Here is a 26,372-nt window from a genome sequence, read left to right on the forward strand (position 1 = left end):
CTTTATGTTCTTTCTCCAGATTGCTCAGAAAGGTGGTGACATCAAACCCCTCTCATCAAAGGCTCAAATGCACCTGATGTGGCAACTATTTGAGTAATTACAGCCAGTTGTAACCCTAGCTCTTGAACCTCTTGGTGGTATATATGTGACGAAGATGCTACATATAAACAAGGAGGTATCATCCGGGGTATATCACACACAGAAACCCCAGAAAAACGACATATGAATAACAGAGGTAATAATGGAGATAAAATTATGGGGCGCCAAGTGTTGCATGGCCTATATTTCGTTACGAAATCAGTCATTTCGTCGGCGAAATGTTCATTTCGACAACATTTCGTTTGACGAAATAAATCATTTCGTTACGAAAAGACAATATTTCTTGACGAAATGACAACATTTCGTCACAAAATGATTATATTCGTTACGAAATAACATTTTGTAAGGAAATAAACATTTCGTCGACGAAATGACAATATTTCGTAACAAAATGACAACATTTTATTTACGAAATGATGTGATCGTTGTGTTGCGATTAGTATCCATTTAGGTGTCAGGTAAAATTGTCAGAGGTAAAAATGTCAGAGGTCAAAATGTCAGAGGTAAAAATGTCAGAGGTAAAAAATGTCAGAAGTAAAACTGTCAGAGGTAAAAATGTCAGAGGTAAAAATGTCAGAAGTAAAAATGTCAAAAGTAAAAATGTCAGCGGTTAAAATTAACTTTGACATTTGACAAAGGACTATAGGACAATAGTCGTGACAGTGCTGACCCATGCAAAAAGAGGAGGAGGGGGAGGGGAGAGAAAAAAGAAAGGCAGACAGAAAGACGAAGAGCAAGGGAGATAAGACGGAAGAAAAGTGGAAGAATAAGAGTAGAGCCTACTTACTGCATAAGGAAAAAGCATGATGGTTCCACAGAAGAATGCGTTCAATGATCACTTCGTCGACCTAATGTTAACATTTCGTCGACGAAATCGACGAAATGACTGATTTCGTAACGAAATAGGCCATGCGGCACTTGGCGCCGCATACAAAACTAAGGTCTTTGTAAATGACTTAAACCATGGTTTCAATTGTACCACCGAAGTTCGTGTATTCGGCCTGAATTGATACTGATCGCGATGCTCAACAACGATCACATCAATTCGTTACGAAAATGACAAAATTTCGTTACGAAAATAAGAACATTAATTCGTTGCGAAATGACAACATTTTGCTGTCATTTTGTTACGAAATGACTAATTTCGAAACGAAATAGGCCATGCAACATGCGACATATAGAATCGCAGTTTTTGTTTGCAAATTTTCTCTCGAAAGAGAAAAGAAAGTCAGAACGCGTCTGCGTGAAAATCGAAATTTTCTAACATTAGATCCGCCCGTTCACCTCAATGAGCAGACGTCAATGTCAGCAATGAATTCGAGCAGCTATATTACTAAAAAGTAGAAGCTACAATTCGTCATTTTGATACACAGGCTCGTAATAGCTGCATCCTGGATCAACCTCAAAATTTCCAGGCGCATCGTCTTTCGTACCGCTGTTCAACTCGCATACATCCACTTTATAGTTGAACGAAGAACATTCGGAATTCCTCACACATTCTCTTGCGCATTGAATCTTGCTCTTCACAGTAATGGTCACCACCACACTTCCTCGTAAGCATCGATCCTTTGTTGTTACACCAAACTCGTCCTTCACCAACGAATATAGACAGGATCTCATTCGGGATGGAGGCAGAGGAGCAGCTGGGGGGGGGGGGGGTAAACATGGAGTAAAGAAAGAAAAATTTTGGTTTGGTTCAACTAGAATATGGCAATTTTCGGTTTGTGAAGAGCGCATCAATCTTTCAGTTATTTTGTTTTTAGTCTTTCTGGGAATTAAGCTATTTTTGTGCAATACATAATAGGTAAACATTACATTTTGACATTATTTTGAAATACTTAAGGTGACAATAACAATGTGACAAATAGAAGCATGTCACTCATCATATGGGCCACTCTATTCTGTTTCAATCAATCGGGAGAAAAACAAAATGTATTCTTTCACCTGTTGGTTATCAAGAGAAGTTATTTATTTTCACGTGTTTTTTTTTTTCTATTTTGATGAAAATTAAAGTAAACGATTAACTGAGGTAGGACCAATTGCTCAAAACCGACAACAAACAAACAAACAAACAAACAAACAAACAAACAAACAAATGAAACGCAAACACTTTGGCCACTGAATTTTAAACAATGTGTAAGAACTGTCGATAAGCTATCTGTAACAGTTGTGCAGTTGGAGAAGTTTCCCCAAATCAATTAGGAAACATGAGCTGCAAACATTATTTTCTGACGAAGACAGGTAGCGATAACAGCTTGTTCTGAGCGATATATCGCCTGATAAACAATGACTAAACATGATGTCAAGAACAAAATTGGTGTTAGACTAAAAGTGCTGGGGTTAGAGCCATCTTTCGTTTTCTTATTTTACCTTAGGCTATCACCATGTTACACCAACACCAAAAATTGTTACCTATACGAGGGAGTTTTGCGAGGCAATTCCGGTTGTTATTTTGCAGGGTTAAAGGTCAGGATTGTTATTTTGCAGGGTTAAAGGTCAGTAGTCAATATGCTTTTCGCCACGTCGCTGCGTATAACCAGGGAGGTGTTTCCTCTCACCAGTCCTAGCTCCCTGGTATAGCAGTAACAGTATGTGCAAACAGTGCAATCTTCCGGTTTGGGGAGGTGGGAAGAGAAAGAGTGGAATCTCTCTCCCCACCTCCCTACTTTAAACATAAACATTCCGATCGACCACGAAAAGAAAACATTCCAGGACGTCAGGCCCCGTCACACTACAGCGATAAATCAGCGAATGCCTAGCGGATGGGCAAAATTTGGCAAAGTCCAGATACGCTCGAATCCGCTCGAATTCGCAAGCAAAATGTGGTTTTCGAACGTTCGCCTAACGGTTCGCCTAACGAATGATGAGCATATGCTAACCGTGTAACGAGCGGATACAGTAACGAATGAAATCGAAAGCGTACAGTCCATCCAACGGATGCTGAGCGGACAAAGCGAATGAGCAGCGAATGCCCAACATATGCAGAGCGATACTGCCGCAATCACGTGACGGATCTCGGATGACACACACTTTACCAAATCATTTTGAGCAGTGACAGTGTCAAGTAATGTTGTCTCTCTAGAAGAGTAAAAATGTTCACTCATGAAGGAGTAGATAACAGAAAAGAGTGAGTTTCGAGTGAAATTGGAGTGACTTTGGAGTGAAAATGTTCATTTTCACTAATTCTGGAATGACCTCAGGGATCACTCGAAGATTTTGGAGTGATCCCTGAGGTCACTCCAAAATTAGTGAAAAATGAAAATTTTTACTCCAAAGTCACTCCAATTTCACTCGAAATTCACTCTTTTCTGTGATTCACTTCCTTAAGATTGAACATTTTCACTCTTCTTTTTTTAGATAGTTGTGACTGTGAAAATGGCCCCAAGAAGAAGGAAGCAGAAGTAACCACCAAGTACTTCTGATGTCACTCATTCAAGATTCTCCTAAAAGTGTACTTCCTTCTGATGATCACGTGACGATGATGTTGGTAGTCCAACATCCTCCACTGCGTCTGGTGCCTCCAACTGGAGTCGAACTTTCACAATTTCCAATTTCCATTCAGAGACTTCCATTTACTACAAGTTGACTTTTACAGCAGTGGTTTAGAATAATGTTCTCTTATTACTTAATGCCAGGATACGTATAATGAAACGTCATGTAGGGGGCTGTGGCATAGTGGATCCGACTCCCGAACCAAGGACCCGGGTTCGAATTCCGCCCAGTGCTTACATCCTTGGACAAGATTTTTTTTTACCCACGATGTCCTTCTCGACCCAGGTGTATAAGTGGGTACCTGGCAACGCTGGTGTAATAATAATGGCAGGGCCCTCTGGTAGAGCAGTGACAACACTGAAGAGGCTACCCTGGGCAAATAAGACCCCCCTTTTTTTTGCTTATAATCATAATTATCATTGTTATTATTATGTGTGTTATATATGAATATCTATTTTTTATTTACGTTTGATTAACGTGTGTTGCTGTGCAGATTTGCCTGGCGAATTTGGACGAACGGCAGACGAATGAGAAACGAATGCAGAGCGACCAAAACTTTCAATCAGCGGATGCTAAGCGAACTCAGAGCGGATTGTCATTCCGTTCATCATCCGCTCAAGATTTTGGACATGTCCAAAATCAAAATTTGGCTCCGGCGGATCTCTGCGAATCTCTGCGAACAGCTAGCGGATACAACGAACGTCAAGCGGATCACGAACGACGAGCAACGGATGTGAGCGTATCTCCAAATTTTCGGATCCGCTGGGCATTCGTTGGCTCGATCCGCTCTAGTGTGACCAAGGAGGTACATGCCTAGTACCTCCTTGGTGTGACGGGGGCTGTAGAAGAACGCTGATAAATTAACTCATACAAGGTCGACCACTTACAGCAGCACTAGGCAATGCTAGTCCATTTGTGATCAGTAATTGCACAGTTACCACCAGTTTTACAACTCTCAAACTTTTAACAGAGAAGTAAAAATAAAGTGTAAGAACGTTCAGAAGTTTGAAGTTTGCCTGTTACACCTACAGGTATCTTTGAATTGGAGTTGAATGATATACATTGATGAACAATTTTGCAATTATTCAACATCTTGATAGTCTACAGGTAGTCAAATGTGGCTTGATCTGTATCATATATAGTGTATAGCCGTATTTACATATTTTCTTAATTTACCTAGGGGGATAGGTAATAATTATGATATTGACTGGCCTTTCTTTCGGGAGGTACCAGATAAATATTGCCCGCACTGAAAACATATTGCCCTCGTCTTCGACTCGGGCAATATGCTTTCAGTTTGGGCAATATTTTCTGGTACCTCCCTCAGGGCCAGTCAATATTATATACATGTTTCCTTCTGTTGTTTTCGAAGAATTTGCATGTTTTTAAGCTGCCAGATGTTCTTTGCAGTTCTTAAAGTTCTTAAAGGTCCTGTTTACCTTCGGGAGCAGTGACTTCAAAATTTTCAAGATATCATATTTGATGCATTATGTGTAGGTCTGTTGTATCACAAAACATTCTACCATATAACATTTTTGCAGGGTTATTTGATCGTTATCATTATCATGATTATTATGATCATTGATTGTAGTATCATCATAATCATTACTGCTATAACTGTTCTGTATGTCTCGTAGTTTCAGGACTCATGAAGAGGGTGTGAATCTATTTGCAAAGTCTTCTTGTGTGCTACATGAACCAATGACAACTAATTTCTGCACTTACTTTCACAGAGAGCGTAGGTGTACCCAGTGCTTGGCGGAGGCATACACGGAATGTTAACTGCAGCTTGCGAAGGAAAAGCAGGAGACCTGTTAGCGCAATTTCGACTTGTGTCGGAGTTCCATCCTCCACTCCAAACAACTATCAATGAGAAAATTACGATGAAACATTGAATAACAGACTAAAATCACAGCTATAGAGAGCACAGAAAACATGCATGGAACAAAACACACACACACACACACACACACGTGTTTTGATAACGTTATCATGTGCTAACTTCACTTCACTTTCTTGTTGCTATATTTTGCTTTCGTTATATTCGTTTGACTTGTTTTGTCAGTTCGCTTTAATTGAGATCGTTTAATACTGAGATTATTCCTTTCCCGCACACATCCCCGATTAAAAGGCCTCACCGTGCAAAATTTCGTAATACATGTATGTAACACTAAAACGGTGATGGCCCTGTAATCTATCAGACACACCGGACCCGATATCATCTGGAACTCTCTTCCATGTGATATTCGAAATGTTATAGTCTATGTATTCTTTTTAAAAAGCTGTGAAAGTAATGCTGCTCTCCAGATAGTGTGCTGTACATAAACTTCCTTCTTGCACTTTCCCTTTTGATACGAAACCATAATTATAACCGACCATATAGATGACCTGGCATACAAAACATAGGAAAAAAAAAACAAAAGAAAAAAAAACAGGCTACAGTATGCTGAACTGTAATCCAGGTGATACTTTGTGTGAACAAATAGGCGATTTTTTTTTTCTGAAAGCAGTCAAACCCCTCCCTTCCTCCTCTCCTTTCTTGTTATATCTTGAATATCTCTCTTACACGCAAGTCACTCTTCCCCTCTGTTTTTTCCTATGTTTGTAGAATATATCATGTATAAGAGCTACTAGCAAATCAAGCTAGGCTTGACGTAGCCCTTCTGTCGATTAGTTTTTGTATACCGTGAACACACTTTTTTTTTTTTTTATAATAACACCGTAGACAATGTTTGTATGCATATGTATGAATATACTATCAGTAATGAGTGTACACGTGCAACGATAATGCAGAAATAAATCAAATCAAATCAAATCAAATCGAATCGAATCGATTCGAATCAAATCAAATCCTGATTTAGTTATAAGTGGAATGAATTTTGTCCATAGCATTTCTAAACTGAACCCTACATTATTTTTGTTTGGTTGACAAGTTTCGCAGTCAGTTGAAAATTGTTTTGTTGCAGACTGTGTCCTTCTGCTGTTTGTCTCACAATACACTGAGTATGACTTAACTTGTCTTTGCTTGTTATACATCTTTAAAGATATTCTGATTACAAATATTAACCATTATAGTTCGAAATTGGAAATTACATGACTTGTCGAAGCTCGCACTCACCCCCCCCCCAAAAAAAAAGAATTAGGGACGTAAATGATATATCTTGTTCTTTTTATATTATATGATTATTTTCTTCGTAATTTTTGCAGCATTTTTAAGAGAGTTTGAGTGATCCGTACCCCGTCCCCAATTTCGCAACCCCTGCTATTTGAGAGGTATACTCCTATGCATGCATATTCACATACATATAATTACATGGGTGGATACTTCAATTCAGGGAATGGAAGTCCTGTGACTCTACCAGTATTGCAATAATTACTGCAAAACACGTGCAGATTCCCCCTCCCCTAGGCTACGGTCACAACTCAGAGCGGCAACCGACCGATTTGCAGCCTGCTCGGCGGCCGCTGAAATTTTGGTGCTGCGATTTTTGGAGATGTCGAGCGGGCTTTAAAAGGCCGGCGATGCCCGAGCGGTGCGAAATATAGGGATCTTCTCAGCGCAGTCCGAGCAGTCACTGATGGGTAATGCCCCACTGGTAATTGGACGATCTCTCACCGGCCACCGGCCGATTTTTACGAAATCGCTCGGCGACCGGCCGGTGATCGATGGGTCTTCTGCCAGTGTCCCGTATAGGTGTACCTTCGGCGGCCAGCCAGTATCTGCCGGAAATTTCCCACGAGCTTCCTGGGTATTTATTAATATTCATGTGACTGTACACTGTAAAAACATCGGTGTTAGATTTAACACCATGGGTGTTAAATCTAACACCGATCAAGTGTTAATAGAGGACCACTCACACCCATAGGTGTAGAAAACATATTGTGATGGTGTTGAAAAGTGTTCACCTGGCCCTTCGTGGTGTTAATTTGACACTGTATCTGGTGATATTTTGACACTGTGCTGGTGTTAATTCAATAATGACACCGCATGGTGTTGATTTGATATTGCCACTGGTATAATGTCCAGCTTCAATAGGAGACCACACCAACTGGTGTTACTGTGGTGTAAAAGTGTTTACACATTTTTTCAAAAATCAAGTACTTTATCGGAAAATTCTTTATCGTCTTGTTGAAGTTCAAAATCAAGTCTTAAAAAAAAAACTATTTCATATTTTGAAATGACACCAGGAGGTGTTAATCTAACACCATAAATGAGCCCCGAAAATTTAACACCAGCTCGGTGTTTCATATTCAACACCGGACTTTTTGCAGTGTAACGCTTTTGCTTTCCATCTGACAGGGCAACAAGGTCTACGATGCTCCTATAATTCTACATCAACAACCAGTACTTTTTGTGAAGACATGCTGTACATGAAAGCTTGTATGCAAATTAGCAAAGAACTTTTACCTTATCCTTCTCAAAATATAGTTTAATTCGCCATGAAGATTATTTGTAAAGTAAGCATTTTGTTTTTGTAAGTTACGTATATTAATGCTTGCAGTTTATGTTGTGTAGTGTACAATGTATAATAAAATTTATTTTTTTCATTGTTATTTTGAATGTAAGATGCCAAATATGCTTTAGTGATAAATATTGTAAAACTGTGTGAAAGAGATATTGTAAAGCGCATAGGGAGCATTTATTTGTTATACAAAATGCGCTATACAAGTCTAATTATTAATCAAGATGAAACTCGAAGTAAAAGCTTTGAGAATGAAATTAAACTTAAATTAGACTTGAACACAGATTAAACTATCAACTTCACCTATGTGAAGCCACAAATAAAAGCAGGTATAAATTGGGAAGTCATATAAAAGGGAGGAAAACCCAAGATGAAAAAAAAAACCACCACAAATCTGTAGTCACTCCTAGATTAGAATGATTCAAAATATCTTTGCGTGATACTATGTTTTTACTCTGGTTCAATTTCTTATTTAATTCTATATTTTCATTCTCCCATCTCTTTTCATTGATTATTTCTTCATTCAATAGGCCTAAATAGATTTTAAACATACAAAACCATAGTAATGTGAGTCTACATAACAACCCCAACTTTTAGCTTTCCTCTCATCAGTCCCAAAGTGATTGTCCCTGTCTTCACTGTCCCCAAATTAATGTTGCTAGCCGAGTTCTTCTCTGCATGGGCTTCCTTACAAGTGTAGTTCTAGTTCTCGGGATCGCGCCATCACACGGCCTAACGCATATAGTCGGCGAAAAACAGAATCGATAAAAAGGGTCCAGAACTGGACTAGGGTTTCCCAAGAATTTCAGATAGAAGATCATGATACATGTTTCTTCTTTCAAGGGGAGAAGTTGATCATTGGGGTTTCCTTGCCTCTATCCCTCCCCCTCCCTCTTCCAGATTGCCCTGGTTCCTCTTCCCCATCTATAGTCCCTTGGGTTTTTTCTGTGCTTTTGTCACATTTATTTTCTATTATTTTTGTTCTCTAAAATAGCTCGACGGAAATGGAGTACAAAGATATCGTACGATGAGTCGAAACAAAGACGGTGAATGAACCTGCGACAAGCGTAAGCCGCATAATGCGTATAGTAAGTTATTACTACGTAATTGATTGTACAGAGATATTTCTCCTCTCAATCGAAGTGAAATGAGCAGTCGATTACACGTCGCTTGAATAACCGTTTTCGAAGACCTGAATATACTCCATTATACTGCATTCATTTCTATTTCTACTGTTCGAAATGTATCTTGTGAAAACCTAAATCATGTTTTGGATTTCTACTTTCTTCAGTAGTCTCTTCTAAAATTTGCAGAAATTTCACTTAACGGTCCGTTGCACCGTATACCTGCAGAAAATACGAGGCAGTTGATAAAGACCACGCCAACTTTGCTCTGGACTGACGCATTCCTTTTCACTTTCAATTGTTTTCTTGATATATCTTGAACTTCAAAGCGTTTCGAAACACATCAACAACAACAACAAAAACAGCAGCAGCAACAACAAAATCCGCTGTGCAATAGGCCCTACTGTTTCATGTCAATATCATCATTGTGTAAAATATCTGCAGGACCGTACAAACGAAGAATATTTTTTAAAAAAATCACGCCAATAAAAAGTCATCGTAAACGCAGATCATTATCACGTAGAAATCTTTACGAACATGTGCGCACAACATCTGATGTATGTTATGAAAATGTCTCAAAGTAACCAAAAAAGAAAGAAAATTGCCTGTGTGCAGTGCACGTTAAAACATTCCGTCATTGATGAAACTTAGAAACTAACATGTGACCTGCTATCTGAATGTACGGGAAATCCAAACAAAAAAGTTTGAGGTTCCCTTTAACTCCTTACGAGCACATTCGCAGTCAGAACTATTACAATGATACGCTGTCACCCTATATACAGACTTCACATAAAATGTAGAATTTTCGCAATAAAAAGACAGAAAAAGAAAGACTGCTTTTGTTAATGCATCATACCTAAATCATAATATCGTTCCTTTTTCCTCAAATCACACGTAATTCATTTCAAGAGCATCATATTGAAACCTGCGAGTGTTAAAGCGCCATTCCATTTAATCACTGTACTATAGTGTTTGACACCACTCACAGATATTTGCCTAATATGCAATAAAACTGACATAACAAATCTTAAATGTATAGACACACTATGAAGGCAACCCTAACATTCTTCTCTTTTTTTAAATAGTGCACTGTTAATTTTACGATATGAGCTGGTCTTTCCTAAAAATCCTAACAGACATGCTTTTTATTTCTTACCGTCAGCTCCTTGAAATTGCGATCCATCCTCACACTTGAAAGTTCCTTCCACCTCTTTGTCTGTACAGCCAATCCAGATGTATTCCCATTGCTCCTTACCGGTTCTAACGTAATCTGACGACAGTACTGCTGATGTCTCCTCGTAGTTGTTGTTCACCCACGGGTAACCCCCTATGGCACTACAGGCTGTCACGGCTCCGTCATAATTCACGTAGGAGCTGGAACCATACGTGTAGCATCCCATGCCTATGCTTTCCCATCCATCGGGACACGCACCACCTGCATCTATAAAATAAACCAACATTGAAAGTAATGTGTTGTTTGAAGGTTTTAATGTCAACAATTAGACCTATCATACTCTTCTCTCAGTAAGAACTGTTCATGTGGACATTACTGGCACTCTACTGATACTATAATGCTATCTTCTCAAATACTATAAAACAATCCAATGCGGCAAATTGAAATGATGCTTTTCCAACATAACAGAAACCTTATCAGACTTTATCAACCCATACAAAGAGAGAGAAAGAGAGAGAGAGAGGGGGGGGGGGGAGAGAGAGAGAGAGAGGGAGGGAGAGGGTAAAGAGAGAGAAAGAACAGACGCTGGAATATTTCTTTGTTGGACTTAAAGGACAAGTTCACCTTCATAAACATGAGGATTGAGAAAATGCAACAATATTAGTAGAACACATCAGTGAAAGTTTGAGGAAAATTGGACTATCGATGCAGAAGTTATGAATTTTTTAAATTTTTGTGTTGGAACCGCTGGATGAGGAGACTACTACAGCTTGTGAGTCACATGCGTACAACAGTATAAAGAAAATGTAAAAGAACATTCAACATATTTTCACTTTTTTCGCATAATAAAAGAGCACTTGACTTGCCTCTTTCTAAAGGCATGGGGAATAATGTTACCCATAACATTTGTCGGTAACGAGTCAGGGGAATGTGTACTTTTTTTCAACAGATGGAATTTTGTGAAATTCTCTTTATATTTTCCTTATATTGTTGTACGCATGTGACATCTAAGTTATTCATACACTGCAGTAGTCTTCTCATCCAGCGGGTACTGCACAAAAACTTCAAAAATTCATAACTTATGAACGGATTGTCTGATTTTCCTCAAACTTTCAATGATGTGTTCTACTAATATTGCTACATTCTCTCAATCCTTATGTTTATGAAGGTGAACTTGTCCTTTAAAGGACGGTCGAGGCGTCAGCTTTCTGGGCAGCGAGTACTAGTAACTGGTCACATGACCTTACACAACGATCGTGTGATCACTACAGCCTGCATCTCACCTCGGCTTCCTGCAAAGAATTGTTTTCCGCCCGATACCATCACTATTGTTCAATTTTCTAGCATTCTGTGAATGTTTTATATTGCACTATTCCCTCCTATTCTTACGACATGGAAAAAAAATAACGATATACATAGTCAGAATTCAAAGGTTCGAAGGGGCGTGTCAAATGAGATGTTGTTTGCTGAATAAGGACTACAAACAATGGAGAGCAGCTCACTTATCCCTGTCTTTAGTAGCCCGTATTTTTTTTTTTTGGGGGGGGGGGCAGGGAGTCTGCTTTCCATTTTTTTTTACACTTCGTTGAAGATGGAATGGTGCATATTTGCAAAACATGGATTCCTAAGAAATTCATTCAGATTGATTGATTGGGTATTATAGAAGCAAAACAAAAAAAGAAGAAGAAAAAAACAAACAAAACAAAACAAAGTGGACCAACAAAGAAAATGACTAGACAAACATTAATCAAACAAACTCAAAACATAACATGACATAACACAACAAGAAAGCCGAATCGTTTTATGGGCACTCCGAATGCAGAGAATAGAAGGGCGACGGGAGTCCCGGGTGCGTCCTGTAATACCAAGGAGGTTGAAGAGATGGAGTAACAACAGAGTTATTCCCTTTGATCTATGTTCGAAGCCGCCGCTCAAAAATATTTGAAGCATGTGCCAAACAGGATCTGCCGCGTCGATACGAAGACAATTGACTCATGTCTCAATGCATGATCACCAGCTACTTTCAGTCGGAAGATATGTCTTTGTGATGGTAATTACTTTTCAAAAGTAATAGCGGCTATCCCTTAAAACCTCGGTGGTACAGACACGAGGATGCGCGAACAGAAATAGAGGAAAAAATGCTGAAATGGAGATGAAAATTACTCGACTGGGCATACACGGGCACTTATCTGATATATCTATCAATAAAGAATTATACTTGAAGATTATTACATGTTAGTTTCATTTGGGGAAATTAAGTCGAAAAGTGATAAAACCAGCTTTCCCTTTAAACATTTTCACATAATACAGCTCTGATTTACACTTTTGCGCCAATTTCTGAACGGAATTGACTTTCGTTTTACATGCTTTATTATTAAGTGAAATTTCATTTAATTCGATAAATGAATAAATAAATAAGCACGAAATATGGCCAACATTATGATAACGTTCAAAATGAATCTTCAGATTGCTCTGTAAGACGGCGGCTTGGAACATCGATCATCAAAGGCACAAGTGCACCTGTGGAATTCTTTTGTACATCAATAGAAATCTGACAACTGTTTGAATAATTACAGCCTGTTGGACCTCCATGCATAAAACCTCCTTGGTAATACTATTCCCACTGCTCGATCAGACCATGGACCTAATATACATGGACTGTTCACGGCAGTCTTTCTTTCATGTAATGATCGTCACCGACACCTGATTATGTGCATCTTAATGATTACATTCAGGTGTCTGGACAATAACGATTGTGTGATCATGTATCGTCACTGACAAAAGAATCTTTTCCCTCATTCCAGTCTTGTTTCGCTGATGTGCCTTTTTTTAGACGGAAATGTCTTTGAATACAGATGATGAGGAGCAGCAAACCTGAGATCATGACAAATTTTTGTCAAAAGATGGGTAATTGCTAATTCGCACATTTTCGCACACGCATTAAGACCTTGCTTAATGGCAAGATATACCTGTTCTCTACCATTACCGTCCCTTTTTGCTCAGGAATAAGCTGCGAAAAAGTGAAATACTGAGATCACGATTTAAATGACGATCATTCTGCAAAAATGTTAGCTTTCTCTTAAAAACTGCCCAAGTGAAATTGTTTAAGGTGTGATTTCCTAACATACACCGCAACTGCGCATTCACTTTACTTATTTTTTTAGAGTTATTTTCTTCTGCGCATGTAGTTTTAAATTTGTCGAATTTCAGTCTTCGCTTGTTCTTCTCGGGCCGGCTAATTACTGGCCGTGACGATCATGGGATCAAAGCATTTAAGAATGTTAAATGTCTTTTGTGGCGCTGTTGAGATGTACAGGTACATGAATTAATTAACAATACGATAAATGTCCATGTATGTTGGGTCCATGCTACTGCACAGCTTCTGCATTTTATTCCAGAGCAAAAAGGGACGGTAATTATATAGAGAACAGGTATATCAATTAATGATGATAATAATACTACATTAAAAGCGCATAATAAGCACATGCTTCTCTATGCGCTGTACAATAAAGAATATACAGCATACAAACCAATGACTAACAAATATAACAGTCAACATAATGAATACAATGTTTCGCTGATGTGCATGCCTTTTCCGTCTGAAAAAAAGGCACATCAGCGAAACATGACCAAAATGAGGGAAATAGTACTTTTGTTTATGCACTATTGCACAATCGTCATTATCCAGGCACCTGAATGTACTCATGAAGATGCACATAATTAGTTGGCGGTGGTGATGATGGGATCGAAAGACCTCCGTTCATTAGATAGTCCATTGTGTAGTAGATCCATTTATAAGGAGATCAAAGCCAGCATTAATGCATGGTCAAAGCCCACGGGAAAAGGACGATTATTCAGAAGAGGAGTACAACGAAGAGCGAGAATTCAAAAGTGGCACAGGAAAATAACCTGATTGCAACGGAAATGACCATAATATCCCCTCATGGCAATTGAAGCAGTATTAGTGTATGGACAGCAGAAAATGAAAACGGGATGTGATTTGGTATGCCTTATATACATAATGGGACGCATTCTGAGTGGAAAAAGCAATAATGCCGTGCTTATGATATATACAAGACACATAAAGGGATAGTTTAGTATCTGTAGACATGAGAATTTGGCTTTTAACTTTTTTTCGAGATACCACTACTAGTCCAGGCGCAGGGACCCAGAAAAAATGACTTCGTTCAACCCACCCCGCAGAAAAAGTTTGACTGCATAGGGTGGTCAGTTGGACTCTCTGGAACACCCCTAGGTAGTATGTGATTCGAAATTGTGGTATCAATAAAATTTTACAGGCCATTTTAGTTGCGACAAGACCTTATTGTTCGAAAAAGAGTCTGCGCACGCCAAGACTATTACACGCACCACTAGCACTGCTACAGGCGCCAGTGCCAGTGGTGCGTGTAGTAGTCTTAGCGCACGCAGACTTTTTCCTCGGCAAACAAGGGTTTTTGCCAGCAAACTCACTAGCTGAGGTCAGTGTAGTTTAGTTTCAAGCCGTTTTTATTTCGTGTATATTTTTTCCGAGTTGCAGCAAGCCGAGTGAGGTTGCATACCCAGTGATTGTGACCCCAAACCGTTCGGGCGTCGCAATCACTTGGTATGCGCCTTCGCTCGGCTTAGCACAATAAAGTGGGCTTCTACACATGCGCAAGCTGCAACTCGGAGAGATGAAAACGAAATAAAAACGACTAGAAACTAGACTGGGGTCGGTTACGGCTGGCACTGAAAATTACAACATAATCACAGTTTTTTGCAGTTATTTCATGAATAATTCCTCAAAACACCGTAAAACCATATATATATATATATATATATATGTTGCTAGAGATGTCAGCAAAACAATGGGATACATTGTAAGTTAAAATATCGTGCATGGTTACCATGGTAACCAGATGTATACAGGTGATTGATAATCCAAAAAATGCCTCCAACTGCTGCAAAATTTGGTATTTTTTGTTCAGTTTTTTTTTGTAGATAGGTGAATTAAAAACAAACATTTCTATCTATTGATTATTGTTCAAAAAAGTTTTTTTTCCTGTTGCCATGGCAACCAGTAATATCCAATCAGGATTCACCTGTCAATACTTAAGAACTAATGCCCATATTTTCAAAAAGCTCAATAAGCATGTCATTCTGCATAATTGTACCATTTACCGTACTTTTAACACATATTTGACTTCAAATTACAGGCAAATGTTGTTTCCAGCAATGTATGGACACAAAATTCCTTTCAAAATCTATGTTAATACAGAGAGCAAAGCCGACGATATTCTGATATTAGCTTTTTAGAGTATATATTTACAGAGAAATGGTTATTCGAAACAACCTTGGAAAAGAGCAGAAGAAAGCAATTGATTGTTCTTGTTCTTAAAGGAAATTTATTCAAGAATGCAGATAAATTCCTTTCTAAAGAAGGAATATACACGTACACTGCATTATCCATCAATGGAATTAAAAGCGTACTTTTCGTTGGTAAGCTATATATATTTGGACAACTTGTGGTGATATTTCATAATCAAGTTCGAATTACCAATTCTTTGTTAAATATGAATTCAATTTTTCATTTCTTGTTAAGCCTGTTACTAGAGCTCACAGTGTGATGGATTGACTTTCAGTACTTCGTTATACATATATACACAAGTATTTTAGCTTTATTTTCAAAAAGTTTATTTGTGGATCGAGGTATTTGTGAATCAGGGTATTTTAAGGACGTCTCAGGGTCAGACAATTCAGACAATCAGACAACTTTCTGTCTCAAATATACCATCAGCATTTATGTTTGTACCACACCATCGCGCGATAAAAGTGAAAAAAAAAATTATCTCGAGTGTAAATACTTTTTCGTGCTTTTCGTGGACTGTAAGTGCACGAAATTTGAATCATTCTGTTTGTTATAGGCTATATCTAAAGTGTAGATACATTTTTTGTGCTTTTCGTGGACTGTAAGTGCACGAAATTTGATTCATTCTGTCGATATAGGGTATCATTATTTGGACAACTTATGGTGATATTTCATAACCAAGTTCGAATCGTCAGTTCTTTGTTAGATATGAATTTCTTGTTATGCCTGTTACTAGAGCTCACAGTGTGACTGACTTTCAGTACTTTGTTATACATTACAGTACAAGTTTTGTAACTTTTATGTTCAACAATTTTATTTGTGGAACAGGGTATTTTAAGGACATTTCGGGCTCAGATAACTTTCTATTTTCCACAGTCATTTATAAGTTTGCCACAACAAAGTAAGATAAAGTGAAAAAAAATATCTGGAATCCAGACACGTTTGTTTATTTTGCCTTACGTGCTCATGATCACCTATTGTAGGTCGGGTCTTAACCCTATAAAGCCCAAGCTATTTTGACCCCTTCCAGGCCCAAGGGGGGGGGGGGGGCGGCACATTGTGCCCCCAACATAACTTCTTTATTATATGATGTATGACCGTCATATTTGGCACATGGGTAGAGCAACTCATGCTCTACATGACCCAACATTTCTCAAGGTTACCCACTGAGGGCAGTATTTCCCAAAATATAAAAGATACATAGAAAATATGCTAAAATCATGTTTTTTCTTTCTATTTCTTTATCCCCCGTAAATATGTTGTTATTTTATATTAATCATTTTCATATTTACTACAAAGGAAGAGCAAGTCAACTTTCACTATTTGTTATGGTTGAAATTTCTCAAGGTCAACATGTGGGGGCGTAATTCATTACAATATAAAGAAATATATGAAACCTATTACGTATTGCTTGGAATGGGTGCATATATTTGTATCACATTTCATATTTCCAAAATACTGAAATTTTAAGTTTACAGATTGATATTATGATAAACAAATGATATTCCAGGCAAAGCTTGTGTGAAGATAACACAAAATAAAAGTGTAATCTTTGAAAAATGCTGTATTTTCGATTATTTCTATTATATCTATTGTTTGATGCCTATGTTATATAGAAAATAAAGGAAATAATAAGAAGACCATTTCAGGGTAATTCTCAACCATAATTACTTCACATTTCTTTCCTTTAGCAAACTATAGCCAAGAAAACCCCAATTTCATCCATAATTATATTGTTAACTGAAATTGAAACAGAAAATCATACAAAATCTGACTAACATGGTTGTCAGTTTACGGTTGCCATAGCAAACAGGAATATCGGACATACCTAAATTATACATCAAAATGTTTGTAATAAGATTTTAGGAAAAGCCACCAAATTTGGTTGAAATCGGGTAAAGAGTTTAGGAGCGGCAAATGAAGATATGGTAGGGGGCACAATGTGCCCCCCTTGGGCTTTATAGGGTTAAACTACCCACCTCAACACTACAAAGTTAACCTGGATAAAACGGATAGGACCCTTAAGATTTTCCCTCATTCTCTCCTTAATAGCATTAATTCATTGCTGCACGTTTTAATACAAATTTACATGTCATGACTTTTCATTTTATTTTTTTTATTTTTAACCCTAGCTTACCAACGAAAAAGTACGCTTTTAATTCCATTGATGGATAATGCAGTGTACGTGTATATTCCTTCTTTAGAAAGGAATTTATCTGCATTCTTGAATAAATTTCCTTTAAGAGCAAGAGCAATCAATTGCTTTCTTCTGCTCTTTTCCAAGGTTGTTTCGAATAACCATTTCTCTGTAAATATATACTCTAAAAAGCTAATATCAGAATATCGTCGGCTTTGCTCTCTTTATTAACATAGATTTTGAAGGGAATTTTGTGTCCATACATTGCTGGAAACAACATTTGCCTGTGATTTGAAGTCAAATATGTGTTAAAAGTACGGTAAATGGTACAATTATGCAGAATGACATGCTTATTGAGCTTTTTGAAAATATGGGCATTAGTTCTTAAGTATTGACAGGTGAATCCTGATTGGATATTACTGGTTGCCATGGCAACAGGAAAAAAACTTTTTTGAACAATGATCAATAGAAATGTTTGTTTCTAATTCACCTATCTACAAAAAAAAATGAACAAAAAATACCAAAGTTTGCAGCAGTTGGATTATCAATCACCTGTATGCATCTGGTTACCATGGTAACCATGCACAATATTTTAACTTACAATGTATCCCATTGTTTTGCTGACATCTCTAGCAACATATATATATATATGGTTTTACTGTGTTTTGAGGAATTATTCATGAAATAACAGCAAAAAACTGTGATTATGTTGTAATTTTCAGTGCCAGCCGTAACCGACCCCAGTCTAGTTTCTAGTCATTTTTATTTCGTTTTCATCTCTCCGAGTTGCAGCTTGCGCATGTGTAGAAGTCCACTTTATTGTGCTAAGCCGAGCGAAGGCGCATACCAAGTGATTGCGACGCCCGAACGGTTTGGGGTCACAATCACTGGGTATGCAACCTCACTCGGCTTGCTGCAACTCGGAAAAATATACACGAAATAAAAACGGCTAGAAACTAAACTACACTGACCTCAGCTAGTGAATTTGCTGGCAAAAACCCTTGTTTGCCGAGGAAAAAGTCTGCGTGCGCTAAGACTACTACACGCACCACTGGCACTGGCGCCTGTAGCAGTGCTAGTGGTGCGTATAGTAGTCTTAGCGTGCGCAGACTCTTTTTCGAACAATAAGGTCTTGTCGCAACTAAAATGGCCTGTAAAATTTTGTTGATACCACAATTTCGACTCACATACTACCTGGGGGTGTTCCTGGAGGTCCCATCTACCACTCTGTGTGGTCAAACCTTTTCTGCGGGGTGGGTTGAACGAACTCCTTAATTAAGGCCCGTACAGGAATTAGCGCCTTGACTATACCAGAAAACCACTTATAAAACAGTACAGCGGATACCATTCTATATAGGAGGCATTCAAAGTTTGTTTGATGAAGGTCGATTTGGTACGGCTGAGGCACCAAAAAACAGAGTAAGACAAAGCTATCGTAGTAAAAGCTGGGTCCCAACTTTTATAGGATCGCTCTTTTTTGGATATCTCAGCCATTTCGGGGCCGGTTTATCATCAAAATTACATGCTCTTTCATATTTCATTAAAAGTTTCTCATTATCTCACCAAAAAAATGTTAGAAATCTAAAGTTAGGTCTCAACCGAAACTGTACAATCCCTTTAAGAGAAAGATACTAATTTCTTTCTGTTGCAGCATAAGACCTCCAAAGGAACAACTTTATTCTTAAACGAATTCAATGTATAAGAACACTTATTTCGATTTCCATACAAGGGAGTTCCCGTCTCTTGGATGATAAATTACTGCTGAGGTATTACGGTGCTTAGCAAGGATAACTGGCACTCTATTTGGATGCTCAGGATATGTGCCCAAAATAATAAGCATAGGAGGAAGTTACCACAATGTCTGTTATATTTGGCCTATCTAAAATATAGACCAATCTTTAAATTTGAGAAGCTTGTTGTCAATAAACAAAGCAGTTGTAGGCCCTTTAGGCGAAGATGGAGCGGAATTATAACAAAATCCGAAGTGTCTTCTTTTGTAACAGACAAACCCTATCAACAGTGTTCGATGCTTCTTTTACCATCACGCTAAAATTCAGGAAATCCATTACGATTCATAAGAAAAACGAAGTAGTGATCGAATGGATGTAAAATAATGAGCCCCAACCACTATCTATCAGGAGCCCAAGAGCTCGACGACAGGTACAAACCGAAAGGAGACCGACATTACATCAAGAGACTTAACGTACGTAGTGTCGGTCTCGTGGGTCTTTTTTGGCCTAGTATCGAGCTTGTAGGCCTTATTTGCCTATGGGAGTGTGAAGCTCGTGGGAAATGCCCATTGTCGAACTCAAGGGACTTTCTTGTCTAGTTTCGAGGTCGTGGGATGACCCCATGTAGTCGTTATTATTCAAATACAGACATGTACCTGTGTTTCACATACCGTCAGATGTGATGGTGAAACAAATTCTGATGTGAAATAATGTTTATCGGCATATTAATAGCGACTGCATGCTATATCGATATAATAATATTGTAAGCGGACATCGATTTCACACCTCACTGTAGCAGTAACTTTTGATCATACAAAATGCAAAACAGAAACAAACACGAAATTATTAGATCTGTCGTCTTTGGGACATGATACATATACGGTATAATTTTGACATTGATAGGCACAAGGACTTTGTAAGCTAACCTCTGCACAACTTTTGGGGAGAAATAAAGAATAAAAATAAAGAATCAGTACAGATACAGAAGGTGATCCGAGAGGATACTCGGATCACCTAACTAAAATCAGAAGTTGACACAAAAAGCAACCACAAGCAAAGGGATGATAAAACATTGCCACTTTGACAGCATGATAACGAAAACAAGTAGCGATAAAAAAAACAGAAGCCTACCTGTCTGCTTTAGCAGGTACATTAGGAGAATCGTGTTGAAAAGAACCGGTAGTTTCTTCAACATGATCTGTGCCAGCTCCCACAAACGTGAAGTCAAAAGTTTTATCCTGAAATAGTAATGACTTGCGTGAAGACACGGCGGAGGTAAATGTGTCTCTTCTCCACACAAGAAATCTCACTCGATCGCTGCAACGACATTCAACTAGTGTTGAGCCGTTCACTGAAATGAGGCAGGCCTGAAAATCATTCACGACCGCATGTTACTGGGGGCAGCGATATTCACATTTGGATTAGATTATGTATCAGATTTTAACATGCATCATGATATATGCGTTTCAGATGACAATGGATGACGCTCGCGTCTGATATATGACAGTAATATCGCACACGCTCAGAATGATGTGGCGCATAAGATTGATTTTTCCCATTTTTTTTTTTTAGTTGTTAGGGCTTTAGCAGAAGAAAAATGCAATGAAATGAGTAACCAGCAGAACATTTTCATTTGTCTCTAAGTTTCGCATCACTTCTTCTTGTATGATCGAGGTGTCACACAGGTTTCTCTTGTTTCTTGTGAGGACTACATCTTTGGGTCCCATAGGATGGCAACTCTTGCTGGAATGGCAACTTCCAATAGCAACAGCCAATCAGGAAGCTGGATTCTTGTCGTTATTATGACTATTGCCATTCCAGCAAGAGTTGCTATCATATCAACGACTTTTTCTGAAATGGGGCCCTGTACATCATATAATTTGATACCACGGCAAACATGTAGGGACAACAGAGTGGATGTACGTGCAAAAATGGTACAGTTTTTGAATTCAGCATCTAATTCAACACTGCAAAAAGTCCGGTGTTAGTATGAAACACCGAGCTGGTGTTAAATTTCCGGTGCTCATTCATGGTGTTAGATTAACACCTCCAGGTATCATTTCAAAATATAAAATTGTTTTTTTTTTTGGATAATTTCTTAGTTACTGAATTTCTTGTTAATTCTGAACTTCAACAAGACGACGAAGAATTTTCTTAATTTTTGAAAAAAATGTGTAAACACATTTACACCACAGTAACACCAGTTGGTATGGTCTCCTATTGAAGCTGAGCGGGTGTTATGCCATTGAAATTAACACCATCAATATCAAATCAACACCATGCGGTGTCATTAATGAATTAACTCTATAACGTAGTGTCAAAAATATCACCAGCCACAGTGTCAAATTAACACCACGAAGTGCCAGGTGAACACTTTTTAACACCGTCACAATACATTTTCTACACCTGTGGGTGTGGTCCTCTATTGAAGCTTGATAGGTGTTAGCTTTAACACCCATGGTGTTAAATCTAACACCGATGTTTTTACAGTGAAGAAAACTCGGTGTTTGACTTCTTTTCTGCATATTCATTCGTTTAAACTCGGTTCATTAATTTTTTTCAAATCTCATTTATTTTTACCTCAAATGAAAGAGGCAATCTGCTCTTTCTAGTGGACCTTTAAAGAGGATGGCTATAGCAACTGATCAATGGGAATCAGTGGGAATGCTGGGGGATGATTGTTCCAATGCTTGCGGGATTCATTTAAGAGTATAACATTATGACTCTATTGTTGTGTGAAAATTATTTACTTCAGAACGGTCTCATAAATTATTCAAGTAACGTGCAGTTTAATGTTTCCAGTGTAGCATGCCTGTACAGTGACGGGGCGATTAAACTGCACATTACTTGAATATGAGACCATTCTGAAGCCAAATTTTCCCACGACAATAAATATAATAGTGTACTCTTAAATGAATCCCACAATGATTGGAACAATCATCCTCCAGCATTCCCACTGATCAGTTACTAGCCATCCCTCTTAAAAGCTTGTTCAAACACTATACAATTAGCTAGGTGTTACAAAAAACATTTCCCACTTTTGATCCTTAATAGTTAAAAAAAACTATATATCAGATAACACTGATATTGATATGAGCAATGCTGAGTGGTGTACAATATTGTTGGAGGTGATTTAAAAATTAAAGCATAAATCAGTTTTTATGAAATTCAAGATTTATTTTTAAGTTAGGTTTCAGATTTTGCTCTTTTTTCAGCCCTCTGAACAAAACTTTCACTTTGCACAGGGGTCCATTGGTGTGTACGGGAATGTGTGGTTAACACCCAGACAGTGGTCCTGAACAATGGCCAGGGTTAGAATGCTTTATTACATATTCATGAGAAATCCCACAATCACAGCTAGTCTTTATTCCTCCAGAAATGTAGTGTAGGCAAGCACATGGAAACATGAGCTTACTTGTTTTCATGTGCATGCACTTTATACCCTTTACCATGAATTCAGAATAGCAGTGCCAAGGGCAATCCTTCTTGAATTATTGATAAAGCAATCATTCATGTGCCTTGAAGCAAGAGACCAGAAGCCTATATAGTCAGCCGAACTTTGAAAAGGTGGTGTATTCGTGGTATTCATCTCTAATGTTCAGGGTCATTGTAAGCACACACTCACATACACAGAATTGGTTCCTGTGTAAAGTTTAATTTTGTACAGAGGGTTCGACAAATTTGACTAAAATCTGGAACTTAACTTTGAAATTAATCATGGATTTAATGAAACTGATCCATGCTCTCATATTCAAATCACCTCCAACTAAATTGTACACTATTCAGCTATTTCTCATAATCAATGGCAGAGTAATCTGATGCATAGTTTTTGAACTATAGGGAAGGATCAAAAGTGGGAAATGTTTTTTTTTCTTTTAACACCTATATAGTATATGTATATTTTAAAGGGATGTATGATACTTTTTATTGTATAAGTATGCATTTCACACTCTCACGTATAATTATATAAAAACCACAGTACTCTCAATATTTCAGTTGTTCTCAAAGTTTTTTTGTTTCATTACGCTGTATACGACATGGTCCCGTGATTACTTCAGCATTTCGTTAAAGGTATTAGCCCACATTTGTAAACCTGCAGCAATTGGTCTCATAGTTAGCATGGAGTTTGGGTATTATTGCAGGACATCTGTGCAAAATTTCGTTCCAATTAGTCCATTACTTTCATAAAAATAAATGAAAATGCACTTTATGCATGCGTAGAACGCTCGCTAGCTCCGGTCCACGTACGTACCACGTGCATGCGATGTCATGTGTAAGATACATTTACGTAGCTATAGCCCGCGCTCGTAATTCGATTTTGGGTCGGGTTGACCCGGTTTGAAAATTGATTTTAAAACGATGATTTTTCTCTCTTTTATCGAATGGTATAGACAAAGAGCAACAAGTGAGGTATGTTACTGTTATAACTTGTACTTGAAGTCATATTGGACCTATTTTATGCAGTTTTGATTTTCGTGGGTTTGCAAATGTGGGCTAATACCTTTAATGCCATGATGAAATAAGCCATGTTTATACAGGTTTTCAGTTTCTGTATAAACTGATACAATCGAATTATGTCCTGATAGTTCAACTGCACTGCATGATGTAAGTCCGTGGTAAAGCCTCATTTTGCGATGTGCTGTATAGGCCTACATGATCATGTTATTACAAGTTAAAATAATTTTTCTTTCTTGCCGCTCTTCTGGATGATCAAAGAAGCACATGTTGAACAACTGCGAGGTATTTTGCTGTGTGTAAAATTCCACCATTTACGGACATGACAGTATTAATCGGATTAACTTTCAAGCGCAGATAATCTATACGACAGTATTAAAGAGATATGCCCAAACGCATTTGCGCTTTGAACTTTGACCTATAATGGATAAAGTAATCCATTAACTAATTAATCTTGTAGTGTAGGCCTACTCTACCAGAAACGATGACATTAGACACTGCCACTATGATTAGGGAAACTTTTTTTTTTGTCAGAGACGATGCACGATTTTGCAATCTTTCGAGACATCTGTATAAAACTCATCAACATGCGCATATATTCGTACTTCAAAATGGTCACACACAATAGGCGTTTTCACATTATCCCGATAAAAATCCAAGCTCGAGATATTTTTCGCAGAAAATAGTCAGCAAAATAGCGCGCTATTTCAAAACATCGGGCTGATGTGAAAACGCCTAGTGTTCTCTATGAAAGTCCACTCGTCACTAGGTCCATGCTTGCAGTCTGTGTAGGACCCTTATACTAACTTGACATAACGATACAAGGTGTATTGCGAGTATATCTGCTGGGTTTTTAAACATAAATCGGTTCTCATTCAGCATACAGGTAAAACTAAATTGTACATTTTCATCTTCTTCTTGCTCAAATGCATGGTCAAAGTTTCACCAAACTTTGCAGGGGAGGGGAGGCGGAGAGGGGAGGGATGGAAGTGGGGGAGGGGGTGGGACAAATTTCGTCTTGAATTAAAGCACATGCCTGCGATGGTCAAAATATGTTACCAAACGCAATCACTTGCGGTTGGTGACAATTGGTTTGATAACATGTGGGCGTATCCGGGCACTTACCCCCTGGGCAACTACCCTCCGGATAACTACCACCCGGATAATTACCCCCCAGGTCTATTCCCCCTAGGACAACTACCCCCCGGACAACTACCCTCCTAGGGCAATCACCCTCCAGGGCCATTACCCCCTAGGACAACTACCACCCGGTCATCTACCCTCCTAGGGCAACTACCCCCAAGGGCAATTACCCCTAGGACATCTACCCCCGGATAACTACCCCCTGGATAACTACCCCCCGGAGAACTACCCCCTGGGTAACTATACCACCCGGATAACTACCCCCCGGATAACTACCCCCAGGATAACTACCACCCGGATTACCACCCCGAGATACCCCCACAACCATACCCCGAACCCCCCCCCCCTCGAAAGTTACCATACACCCGTTGTAATTTTTCCATAAGTTCATAACACAATATCAGAAGACTAAGCTCATGTAGGCCCTACATTAATGCACCTTTCTCTTATACACTGTCATATATTTACTCTTTTGGCTTTTCATTTACTACCATTGTAACACATTAGACGATAAACATAAGAAAAGGAGAGTTGATTTCACTGCAATTCATATTCCCTTAACATTAGCGAGGGACCCTTCGATATAAAGCCATAGTTTCTGATAGGATCCGGGCACGGTTTTATGAAAGTTATCAGTCCTGACAAGCTGTCAGCTCCACACAATTACCAATCGTTGTAGGTTGATCAAAGCAGGTCCATGGTAACAAGTCAGTGATTCGAGCTTATCAATCATGCAGAACCCACGGTTTTATTGAAATTATTAGAGACTAACTAGATGTCATAACTGGCTACTTTTATCAAACGGTGCCCTAATCTGTCATTTAAGTAAAACTACAGCTTATTTTACATACAAGTAGAATTGTGCTATTTTTCAAATTAAATGTTCTCGACACTTTAAAGGGAAATCCAGTTCAAATATAAGCTAGTCTGATTAGAAAGAGTAAAATATTACGAGTGTAACGGTATATTTTTCTTTTTTTCTTTTTACAAATCACCCCTAGTTGTTAACGAAGTCTTTTGTCCTGCACCTCTTTTTGAATGGATCTAGAGAGTTGTAGTTGACAGAATCCTTTTTACACTAGGGCTGCTCTGTTTTATCCCGGCCATTTTAAGACTATTTTTTTTTCACAAAAACTTGAATCCTTCTTGGAATAACATGCTCTTTAATATTTCGTAAGGGGTTTCTAATTATCTCACCCAAAAGATGT

General features: G+C 38.3%; 1 protein-coding gene across 1 annotated transcript; it reads right to left on the minus strand.

Moving 5' to 3' along the window:
* Window positions 1-1,446: 1,446 nt before the first annotated feature.
* LOC139724764 (uncharacterized) lies at window positions 1,447-20,801 on the minus strand. Its single transcript, XM_071635882.1, has 4 exons — window positions 20,698-20,801; window positions 10,335-10,619; window positions 5,317-5,454; window positions 1,447-1,742 (listed from the first exon to the last, which is right to left on the minus strand). The coding sequence occupies exons 1-4, from the start codon at window positions 20,759-20,761 to the stop codon at window positions 1,447-1,449; spliced, it is 783 nt and encodes a 260-aa protein (XP_071491983.1). The 5' UTR covers window positions 20,762-20,801.
* Window positions 20,802-26,372: the final 5,571 nt, after the last annotated feature.

This window comes from Diadema antillarum, unplaced genomic scaffold (genome assembly GCF_040938485.1).
Source record: "Diadema antillarum isolate AM-2024a unplaced genomic scaffold, OU_Dant_1.0 scf00000227, whole genome shotgun sequence".
Lineage (NCBI taxonomy): Eukaryota > Metazoa > Echinodermata > Echinoidea > Diadematoida > Diadematidae > Diadema > Diadema antillarum.

Excerpts from the sequence above, each read along its gene's own strand:
- LOC139724764 (XM_071635882.1), bottom strand. The coding sequence starts at position 20,761 with ATGTTGAAGAAACTACCGGTTCTTTTCAACACGATTCTCCTAATGTAC. Across the intron at positions 5,455-10,334 it reads GCAATTTCAAGGAGCTGACG|TTGTTTGGAGTGGAGGATGG; the intron begins GTAAGAAATAAA and ends TCTCATTGATAG. Across the intron at positions 1,743-5,316 it reads CACCTACGCTCTCTGTGAAA|CTGCTCCTCTGCCTCCATCC; the intron begins GTAAGTGCAGAA and ends CCCCCCCCCCAG.